At 42.8% G+C, this 12,015-nt stretch overlaps 1 protein-coding gene across 1 annotated transcript in view; it reads left to right on the top strand.

Annotated features, from left to right (window-relative positions):
* Positions 1 to 12,015, top strand: part of SIPA1L1 (signal induced proliferation associated 1 like 1) — a 377,254-nt gene that overhangs the window by 248,837 nt on the left and 116,402 nt on the right. Inside the window, exons 7-8 of the mRNA XM_082844854.1 lie at positions 3,579 to 3,709; positions 9,551 to 9,739. Coding sequence (XP_082700980.1) covers positions 3,579 to 3,709; positions 9,551 to 9,739 — 320 coding nt within the window. The remainder of the gene's footprint in view (positions 1 to 3,578; positions 3,710 to 9,550; positions 9,740 to 12,015) is intronic.

Raw genomic sequence — 12,015 nt, 5'->3', positions numbered from 1 at the left:
GTTGCTCCGCAGCATGTGGGATCTTCCCAGACCAGGGCTCGAACCCGTGTCCCCTGCATTGGCAGGTGGATTCTTAACCACTGCGCCACCAGGGAAGCCCATGAATTCTTAAAGTATTATTGTTACTAAACAAAGTACACACTTTCATTTTGCTCCAGTGTTCAATCACTCTTTGAGAGGATGTCTAAATAATATTTCAGATGCGACCTGAAGGATGAGAGGACTTAGTCAAATAAAGAGGGGTTGTGGGAAGAATGTTCTAGGTAGGGTGTCTCAGGTGAGAAGGGGCACAGTGAGTTGAGAAGTTCAGTGTGATTGGTTCTCAGAGTTCAGAAGGATGATGGAAATGTCCAAGTTGAAACTGGAGTGATAGGCTGGTGACAGGCTGTGAGAGCCTTTAGGAAGCCACGAGAAGTATCCAAGGACAGGTGGGAAACCAGAGGAGGGTTTTAAACTTAATAGTGATGGTCAAGTTTGCATCTTAGAAGCCAATCAGGAAAAGCCAATCAATCAGAAGACTCACAAACATCCAGGCAAATGATGATGAGGGTAAATCAGTGGCAGTGAGACGGAGGAAAAGGAGGTGGATTTGAGAACTATTTAGGAACTAGAATTCACGAGGCATGACATTGGGTCTGGCATGAGCAACTAGAGGAATGTGGTAGCAGTTGCCGAAATTGGGGTTGCAGGGAGAGCTGTATAGGTTTGTATGGAAGGTGATGGGTTCACTTTTCCTGATGCCATGGGACAAACAAACAGTGAGTTCCGTTAGGTAGATGTAAAGATCCAGGGCTCACAGACATCTAGAGCAGGCAGGTGGACTCTTGAGAGTCATCAGCATTGAGATGGCAGTGGAAGTTCTGAGAGTGGATGGAAGACTCCAGATGGGAAGAGGAAGGGAAACTGAGTAAGAAGAGCCAGAGTGGTGGAAGGAAAATCAGGAGAGGGTGGTGTCTGAGAAGCCAGGATGAGTGTTTCTAGAAAACAAATGAAATGGCCAACTGTGCCATTGGCGAGTTGTTGTGGCGAATTTGAGCAGGATGAGGGCCAAAAGTTTCCATTTGTTTTAACTTTAAGGCTGACATTGGTGACTGTGCAGTGGCGTCAGATGATAGGAATCCTAAAGTGAAGAATTAGGCATCTCTTTCAAGAAGTTTCCAGTGGAAGGAAAGAAAAAGGAGGTAACCTGGAGGTGGATAAGGGATTGAGGGTAAGTGTTATGGTTAAAGATGAAGGAAACTCGAGCCTGATTGAATGATGATGGGAATGAGCAGGCAGAGAGGGGAAGTTGAAGATACAGGGCGGGTGACCAGGCATCAGTGTCCCTGGGAAGGTGGAATGAGTGGAGACCAGAATCTCGGGGGAGATTGGGTTTTAGATTGTAAAGGAAAGGAAGCAAAAGTCTGGACCCAGGTAAGTGTGTGTGATGGTGGAAAGTGAGGACAGTTGCTTCTGAAATGGCTCTTTATCTTCTCTGTGATGTAGACAGCATTATCTGCTAAGATTGAGAGAAGGTAGATGGGGGGAGTTTGAGGGAGAACAGAGAATATTTGAGACCTCCTCTCTGGAGAAGGAGAGCAAGAGCAGACCAGGGACAGCTTGAGGATGGGTTGAGGTTATTGGCACTAATTGAGAGCGACCCCGGTCTTGGTGAATTTCTCCAGCAGCAGAGAATAGCAGTCTCACCTGCCCTTCCTGAGGTTTGTGGTGGGGGGTGTTTGAGGAGTTTCTGGAGAGTCAGGTTTCAGTGGAGTCCATGAAGTGCAAGGAGCAGAGTATAATGAATGAGACGCTCATCTTTGACACATTCACTGGTGTTCTCTGCTGCCGGGTTAAAATACGCTCTGACGTTACTGAAGTTTGTGAAGCTCTTCGCTCCTTCAGTGAATGGCCCCAGACTGCTGTCTTGTTTCTCTTTCAGTTCTTGTCCGCGTTTTTATACTATTTCTGTCTCCTCCCTTTCTGTTTTCTTCCTTGTTGTCAGTTGTTCTGTCCCATTGCTGTCTGCATGAAGGTCTCTATCAGCCCTACACCCTGGACTTTTCAACACCTGGAATTATCACACCTCTGAAATCAAGCTGCGGGCTTGAAGATCAGACAACCACACTTATTAAAATTATGTGCAAAGTAAGAGTAAATAACCTCTGAGTGTGATTCTCACGTGCTATGCTTTGAGGGCGTACATAAGTGTTTGTACATGAATTTTGTGATGTTTATTGGGTTGTTTCTCAGCTGTCCATATATGAGATGTTTGTTGCTTGTATTCCCATTGTGTTTCCCTTATTTTGAATTTCCATGGATTATAATATTCTTAGAGAGCCCGTGATATTAATGAGTACATCTTTTATAATTGTTCTTTAGTACTTGCAAAGCATTTTCATACGTTATTACCTAAATTTTAAAATGACATGATTAGATATTTTATGCTGTTGTTTCTTATTATTCTCATGGATTTTCAAATACATGTTTTGTGTGAGAATAACATGTATTTTCAAATATTGATGCATTTTGTATGAGAATAACCTACCATGTCACGACTCAGTCATTTACCCATGTCACATGTAAATGAAATAGGACAATGTAAAGTAAGTGTTTTGGAGGTTCGAAAAGTAGGTTATCTGTTCTGGCTTTTCATATATTTGTTTTATTCGCTTTCTCATCTGTAAACGTATCATGTCTGTATCAACGATTTTAGTTTTTTTTAAGAAGTACATATTTAGGTGTAGAGTAAATATCACTTTTTACGTTTTCTGTAAATTAATTTAATTTTGATCGTGACCTTCCTTCTGTCAGGAGGAAGGTAAAGTCAACACCGGTCATTTGGACACTTTCCCCCAAACCCCAAGGTTGTGCCAAGGTTTGGAGTCTGGAGCAATGCCAGACATTGAGGAGAGAGGCCCCTGAGTCGTCATTAGTCACCCGGCCACACTGGTTGCCTAGGAGAGACCCGTTATCCCAGCCCTCACTTCCCTCCAGGTTCAGTGGCTCCGTGGAATGCCTTTTGTGCTTACTATGTGGGAACCATTGGTGAGGCCCAGAGCCCTGGGTCTGAGCTTCTGCCTCCCAGGAGCACTTTGAAGCTCTTACCTCTGAGCTAAGACTCCATCTTACTTGGGCACCATGGGAGGAAAGCTGCCCAGTAACTCACAGACCCCTCTCCAGTCCAGGGAATCTTTTTTAATCTGCAGGAAATCCCTCCGTATGCAAACTCTGTTCTCAATAGGTTTGGGGGGAGTTTGTTGTTGTTGTTGTTGTCTTTATGAAAGCTAAGAAGCCCTGACACAATATATCCTGTTTATAAGGAGAAAACACAAATTTCTTTTTAAAAAAAATAGCAGAGCAGTAAGTTGCCGAGTAGTAAACACCTGAACAGGCCACCTCTGTTGTCTTACCTCCTCTGAGACTAAACCTGCATAGCTAAGTCTTTACTTTTATAACTCATTGAAGAATACTGATTTTGTTAAACGCGTTTACATTTTATTGGTATAATTTCTGAGTGATGTACATAGCAGGCAGCATATAACATTTTTAAGCATTCTATAAATATTCTAATTTTGTTTTGTCTCATTGTGCCTAAGAACACTGGAACTATTTTGGGGCAGATGAGAATCTTGGTCCGGTGGCTGTGACCATTCGAAGGGAAAAACCTGAAGAAACGAAAGAAAATGGATCTCCATACAGCTACCGAATAATTTTCAGAACTAGTGAGGTAAGTCGCACATGAGAAAGACTCGAGGCCTAATTTAATTGAGGAAACGATAGAGTAGTAGCGGTAGCAAAGCAATTAAATTTAATAGCTCATGGTTACAAATGTCCTTAGAATAAACAAAGACCCCTTTCATTCATTCCGGTGGTGATAGGGCTGGACATAATGGTTAGATCTGGACCCTTTCTTCCCATCTAGCTCTGGATAGATGCAATAAATGAATGGGAGTTTTGATTCACAGAAAGATATGGCCATGAAGTGTGACCCAAGGACATCGGAGTCCTCAGAATCCCAAACTGGATATTACATATCCTGCTTGGGCAGCCGGAAGGCACCGAGCCAGCTTGAGGAGGCAGAGAGGGGCAGCCAAGACTTAACTCACTTTTCCAAACTATTGCTTAGGACATTTCTTGACCCAAGAAAACTCTTTTCTTCTTGCATTTTCACTTTGCCATCTTGGACCTATTCTCGGAGGCCTAAAATGCGGGCTGTTTGAACCAGAGGCTGTCTAATTGTGGGTAAGACAGGTTCTTGGAGCTCTTTAGGGATCTAAGTACACATAATATGTGAGTTTTTATTTTAAAATGAAATTCAGGTCAAAAAAAGAAAAGGAAACATAAAATAGCCAACAAAGCATTTAAAAAAAAAACTCGTGAGGTTTGGGACTATGAGGTTTTTTTCCTTTGTTTTCTTTCTAAACATATGTTTAGCTGTGCCAGCTATCAATTTATTGCCTCTTTGAACCAGATCACTTTAGGATTGTTGTTATGCATTAATGCCTAATGCTCCCTTGAGGTATCTAGAAAATAATGGTTTTGAAACTAGTTTAAATAGGGCATTTGGCTTCATTTCCCCCATTGAATACAAAGCAGGTTGCAGGGGTTGGCTTCACTTAGTAATTGTTCCTCAGCTTGAACTCTGGGGAAATTAAAAATAGGATTTTTAAAGGCACGGCTTTAATATCTAATGTGTTGTGTCGAGTGGCCCGAGAGAAACGAAGAACTCACATGCTGTAGGGTCCTTTTTCTCTGTGCCAAAGCCGATCGTTAAGCAGGGTCAGTACTTTTGTTCAACGTGAAAAGCACAGAGAACACACTGTGTTTTTCAAGTTGGGTGTCGGTAGTCGCTCCTCAGATGCCACCGGATTTCTGAGAGCCACACTTAGCTCCTTCCACCTGTTTTTGTCCTTCCTGTCCTTACCTTTCCCCCTCCCTAAGGCCACTCTAAGTCCTCATCATACTGTTCCTTTTCTATGTTTTTTATCCATTTCAATTTCTCTTCTTGCCACTATCCTATCATTCTTCATGCCGGACGTTGAAGCTTTCTAAATCGGTACTTTCGTTCTCAGATCCTGTCTCTGGTATCCACGATTGTCCCTTCCAGCTTGCCTTGCAGGCACGCCACGGCTGGTCACCCCTTTCTCTCCAGGTCAACTCCTATCCTAGGTGAATGTGGTCCCTCTGCTTCTCCCTGCCTCAGCCTCAAATGCTCGACCTGTACCTCCCTCCTGGAGTTACAATTAAACCACACCTAAGGATTCTCTAGTCCTGTAGTTCAGTCCTTTTCCTTTTCCGTCCAACCCATTTGACAGTCCATGGGGCCACTTCCTTACCCTTTGATTGAAACATCCAAGTCAAATGTCGTTCATGGTTCAGAAACCCATTACCACCAGTTTTCATGTTCAAATTAATGTTTAACCAGTGACAACCCCGTTGTTACAATTGCTCAAGCCAGAGACCTTGAGGCCACTTTTGACTCCTCTCTTCTCCTTCCTCCTGCTCCCCACATCGGGTGTGTCCACAAAACTGGTTGACTTTGTCTTCAATTGTCTTCAAAATGTATCCAGAATTCTACCGCTTCTCCAATCCCACTGCCTCTGCCTGGGCCAAGCCACCATCATCTTTCTCCAAGAACCATTCTTCCTGCTTGTGCCCTTAAGCCCTGCATCCTTTCAAGCCCAGCAGGAGTCCTTTAGAAATGTAATCCACGTCTTGTCATTCCTCAATTCAAAATCCTTTCATGGTTTCCCATCTTCCAGTTAAAAGTCATTCTCCTTGCTAGCCTAGGAGTCCAGACTCATCTGCTTCCGACCTTGACCTCATCTCCGAAAACTCCCCCTCACTTAGTCTTTTCCAGCCACACTGGCCTCCTTCCCTCTGGGCAATCTCAGGACACCTCTGTCTCAGGGCTCCGATAGTCCCTATTCCTCTGTATTCAGTGTTCTCGCCAGGCATCCTCGTGGCCGCAGCTCTCTCTTTTCCTTCTGGCCTTATACTCTTAAGTTACAGGGGCCTTCCTTGGCCACTGGATCTAAAATTTCTACTCCCTCATATCTCATTTCATGTCCAATTCCAGGCTTTCTGTTTTACATGAACACTTAACCACTATCTCATGCAATGTACTTACTTACTTGGTTCTTTTCTTTTCTTTTTTTTTTTTTTTTTTTTGCGGTACGCGGGCCTCTCACGGTTGTGGCGTCTCCCGTTGCGGAGCACAGGCGCCAGACGCGCAGGCTCAGCGGCCATGGCTCACGGGCCCAGCCGCTCCGCGGCACGTGGGATCTTCCCGGACCAGGGCACGAACCCGCGTCCCCTGCATCGGCAGGCAGACTCTCAACCACTGCGCCACCAGGGAAGCCCACTTGGTTCATTTTGTGACTCTCCCACTCAGATATAAGCTCAGGGAACACGAGGATTCTGAGTTATTCGTGACTACCTTCCTAATGCCTAAAACAGCCCTACCCCTTCATTCCTTCCTTCCTCTCTAATGTTTATTTAATGAATTGCCACTAGCCTTTGTGTAAGTTTTTTCATTCCGATAGAAATAATCCTTAAGTGTGGTTTAATTGTAATATTGTTAACACAAATTCGTGTGCCCAACGCACAGTGAGGACAAACAAACTGAAACGTCAGAGTTTGGAGCAGAGAGAGGTTTACCGCAAGCCCATGCAAGGAGACAAAGCCTCGAGCTCCTTGAATGGTTTCGGCAAAGCATTTTTAAAGGCCAGGAGTGGGGGTGGGTCGCAGGGTAGGTGATCAGCTTGTGCACAGTTCTCTGATTGGCTGATGGTGAGGCAGCAAGGTGGTGTCACAGGGGTTAACATTATGAGTCCTTAGGCTCCAGGAGGCCTGAGAAAAACTACTTAGGGTAGTCAAGTTGTTCTTCCATTTGGTGGGGGGTTTTCACATCTGCAAAACAACTCGGGAAATTTGCATCAAATCTAGGTGCTTCAGAGAGGAGCTAAAGCAGAGGATATGGGGGAAGGCCTGTCCCGGGAAGGCCCCCATAGGGTCCTGCTCAGTTACAGTATCTTTATCAGAGTTTTCATAGAAATAAACTAATGAAAGTCCTTTGATAGAAATATCTCTAGATGTTGGTTCTGCTCCAGAGCTGCACATTGTAGGATTGGGCAGTTCACTCTTTCCCGTTGAAGGCAGTTCACTGAGTATATAATAAAGTAAGAGTTAATTCTTATGCCTTTGTAGGGGCTTCTCATGCTATTGATTTCTCCTGTTAATAAATCCATTGAGAAAAAAGAAAACATAGTCACCACAGTGACACTTCTGTTGCTTCAGTAAATGGCATCAAGATAACAGAAATACAAACAAATCTCTTTCAGTAGAAATAGGCTTTGCACAACAAAGAAACAAAAAAGGAATTTACATGTATTTGGAAGCATGACGTTTGTTTATGAACAAAATCTGCGGTGTGAGTGCTTTTAAGCATGGGTGCACAGGGATTTAGGAGGATTCTCTTCCTGTTTCTGGAAGTCATTAACAAAAATATCAGTAACACTAGTGATTCAGGTATAAAAAGGAATCATTCCTTTTTGGTTTTCTGCTTTGGCTTTCTTTTTTTTTTGCGGTACGCGGGCCTCTCACTGTTGTGGCCTCTCCCGTTGCGGAGCACAGGCTCCAGACACACAGGCTCAGCGGCCATGGCTCACGGGCCCAGCCGCTCCGCGGCATGTGGGATCTTCCCGGACCGGGCACGAACCCATGTCCCCTGCATCGGCAGGCGGACTCTCAACCACTGTGCCACCAGGGAGGCCCTGCTCTGGCTTTCTTGAGGTGGGTTGCTGTCTTCCTGTGGTGCAGGATTAGCAATGATTAGCATTCCTGGTCTGGGGTTCTCAGTTGGAAATACGTCCAGCCTTTGCAGCCTCCTGTCGCCAGGAGCACGCGAGTTGCTCAGCCGTTTCCGTGATTTAAAAAACGAAACAAAAATTATTTCTGTCAAATTAGATATTAAGTCACAGGAAAAAGATATTTTTTACACAGCTGTCATTTGAAAGCAAACTATTTATAACTGAAAGAAAAGATACTAATCAAATGAACAGACTGCAGATACCCCAAGCACCTTTTTCTTGTCTTGAGAGTCAGAGGTTGGTAACCTTGGCTTTTCCTACCCCCATCTCTCTTCTCCATCAGTTGGCACAGTTATAGATTTTACTTCCCTGGTGATTCTTCCTTTGGTTTCCATTTTCCCTGCTAATCCTCTGTCACACCCTCTGCCTGTTACTTGAAGACTGTTTACAGTTTGTTTCTGTTTTCTCTACCTGTAGTTGCTTCCTCGGGCAGTTCATCTTATTTGCCAACTGAATTTTCTTACATCTTCATCCCTATGCAAACAAGTTCTGATATGGCCGGTTGGAGCCGGATGAGGTGCACGCCCGTCAGGGTACATTCGGCTCGGGCTCCGGCCTGCCTGTAGCTTCACCACCCACTGCCCCTTTGGGCTCGCTTAGATCCAGCTAAGCTACAGCAGTCGCTCTTTCCCACTCACACCCCGATCTTTCTCATCTCCACACCTTTGCTCTCTGACATTGTCTTTTTGTATAATTTTTCTTAGATTTCAAGGCCCCTTTTCAGTGCCACCCATTTCCATGAGGGCCTTTCCTTATGCCCTGAGCCACGGTGATCCCTTTTCTGCCTTTGGACTCTTGTAGAACCTGACCTTGTTAAACTTTTCTTAGTAGATATGTCCTCCTGAACGGGTATTTCTTACCTCTCACCCTCTTGCATGCCACACCCAGCCCTCAACGTTTGCTCCTGTTGCAGTACAGTGCTTTGTAACCTACACACTTAACAGAAATTCGTTCGACTTAATGGGTTTTTTCTTTAGGTCACCGTACAGTGTTTAAATTATACTGACAACTTTGCCACGTGGAAATGTCTGAAAATTAAGACTAATTTACTTCGACAGATCATCATTACTTAAGGAAAATTCTTTGCTCATGTTTTTATTTCATAATAATGGAAGGGATCTCAAGACATAAGCGTAAAGGAAAAGTCATTTTAACTGCTGTTGATGGTGCCGCTCTACTACCTATAATCACTGTCCTGTTGTAGCAGCATTTGGGGATGGGAATAGGTTAAGCTAGTCAACAGTACGTTACGAAATTTAAAACTTCCTCTCCCCCCACCCTTACCTTTTATAATTCAAAAAGGTGTAACATCTAAATTCTCAGCATTTAGTCTTCAGATATTCTCAGGGATAGCTCCTTCTTAATTTCCTGGTGAGTGTGTGAGTGGCATTGTATAGCTATATGGAGACCTTGATCTTTCTGAGCTCTCTAGGGAAATATGCACTCTATTTGGTATTTAAGGAAATGTCCTCGGAAGGCTTGATTATGAGTTCCGTTGGACTTACCTGGGTCTTCTTGAAAGTGTTGGTCTCATTTTTCATATATAAAGTATCTTACATCACTTCCCTCATCCTTTCTCCCTCACTGGCTCAACCAGTCAAATGTCATTTCCAGCTCCCTAAGGGGGACCTCAGACTGGGCTTTCAGTGCATTTGATGTATTTACTCATCTCACCGGAGCACATGTCTCTCTTTCAGCTCATGACACTGAGAGGGTCAGTGCTGGAGGATGCCATACCCTCAACGGCAAAGCACTCGACGGCCCGGGGACTGCCCCTGAAGGAAGTGCTGGAGCACGTGATTCCCGAGCTCAACGTCCAGTGCCTGCGGTTGGCCTTCAACACCCCCAAAGTCACAGAGCAACTCATGAAACTGGATGAACAGGGGGTAAGTGGGGCTTCCAGGGGAGAACATTCTTGCTGCTCAGGTTTCCACTAGGCGTCCAGAATACAGACCTGAATAGTTCTTTTTTTTTCTTTTGCGGTACGCGGGCCTCTCACTGCTGTGGCCTCTCCCGTTGTGGAGCACAGGCTCCGGACGCGCAGGCTCAGCGGCCATGGCTCACGGGCCCAGCCGCTCCGCGGCATGTGGGATCTTCCCGGACCGGGGCACAAACCCGTGTCCCCTGCATCAGCAGGCGGACTCCCAACCACTGCGCCACCAGGGAAGCCCTGAATAATTCTTTTTTGATGGGGAAAACTGATACTATTTTTTGTGAAGGATCTTCTCTTTGCAATTATTCACTTTCTTTTTTCTTAACTCTGAACTCTGAACATTTCTCACGTGTTGAAATTCTCTTTGTCAGGACTGACTGATACAGTACTTAAACAATGTTCAACTCTTTTGGTAATCTTCCATAAATGCAATGAATTTTTCAAATACTCCAGGAATAAGTAGTAGCAATAACAGTAATAACAGTAGCTAACACTAATGAACATATTCACCAGGCTCTGTTTTAAGTACCTTAATATGTTATCCCAACTATTGTCCCAGCCCCAAGAGAATGATACCATTTTTATCCCCATTTTAGAGATGAGGAGTCTGAGACAGAGAGAGGTTCAGTAGTAAGTCCAAGTTCACACAGTTAGTAAGTTCAAAGCCTGTACTGGGAGCCACTACTCCACACCATTCTTAAAAGCTTTAATTTTTAGTCTATTAATACCACCAAAAATGTATTTTAGCTGAGGTGTTTAAATAAAAAATTCAAAATTTAAAAACTCTGGGTCCTAATTTGTAACAAAATGAAAGTGCTCAAGATTTTCTCTCTTCCATATTTCCTATACCTTAATGTGGAGCCATTGATCCAGATACAAATGAGTGATAGGATAACCCATATAGAGGAGGCAGAAGAGTAGAGAATGCAGAACTATAATCTGGAAAATCCACTAACCAGAGAGTGTATACACATTCTACTTGGAATCATTTGAGCATATGGGCTAGTTTTATTAGATGTTGTATCTATATACTCTTACTTTAATTCTTTCTTTGAATATTTTAGCCATATTGCGTCCTGGCAGTGAGTGGTAGTAGCTTTCCCATTGCACTTTTTAAAAATTCTTCCAAAAGTAAAATTGGTCCAGTTATTGAATTCCATTTTATAAACAGATTTTGATGGTATTTTTTTAATTAGGAAAAAAATTTGAATTTTATTAAAATGAATGGTAGTTCAAAAAAATCAGTTTCAAGGAATATTCACTCTTTTAAATCAGCTGATAGGAATATATTATTAGGAACCAATATTTGGATGTAACTTTTCTAATCACTGCTCCTTTTGTCCATTCATCTCACTTACTGTAAAGCATAGCTAATGTCTATTTCATATGTATATTTCAAATAGGCTGTGAGTATCCATGTTTATAACATGTAAATTTGAGCACTTTGAATGCTTCAGAAGACTACTGATACATAAACTTAACTATTTTGGGTGCTGTTCTTCCAATAAATATTTTGAGCATTTATTCTAACAAAGGAAGAGTAGAAAAATAATGATTAGGTTCAACTTTACTGATTCAGTCTTTTCAGTTACTACACTTTTCAAGGAAAAGAACAACATTTAGACATTGATAATATAATCATATACTGCACATTCTAAATTCAACAGATTATTTTGTGTAAAGGAGGTATTTTCTTCCTTTTTCCCTTTGTTTTACTTATATTAAATTTAAAAATGGGTGCCCCAATTGTAGACATTGTATGGGCTCTCTGTCACATTTTGTGCCCTCTCTTAGTGTTTACAAAATGTTGGAGATGGGGCTGCTCTGTGATAAACACTATATGAGGAAAGTTGAGAGCAGTATAATGAGGTTAACTTAAAGGTACATTTGTTTAATTCACAAAACTGCCCATTATTCTGAAATGATGGGTTTCTTATTCTTGGGGATATTAAACTATCCTTTCCTTCATAAATTATTGATGATAATATGTGTTAGTCGTCTTCTTTAATGCCTTCCGGCAAAATTAAAATTTGACAGTCTAGGTGAGTCTCCCCAATTTTATTTTGGAAATTTTACTAAATTCTAGGCAGTAGAATCTAGACGTTTAAAACCTGCTATTCTGTATGAGCAGCTCTTTATCTGAACTAAGGGACACCACCACTTGGCCTCTCTTTCCGTTTATATATTCATAGCGTTTAAAGCCCAGAATTATACTGATAAAAAACAGAG

Source organism: Leucopleurus acutus (assembly GCF_964270905.1).
Source record: "Leucopleurus acutus genome assembly, chromosome: 1".
Lineage (NCBI taxonomy): Eukaryota > Metazoa > Chordata > Mammalia > Artiodactyla > Delphinidae > Leucopleurus > Leucopleurus acutus.
This window is presented reverse-complemented; position numbering and strand designations above follow the sequence as displayed.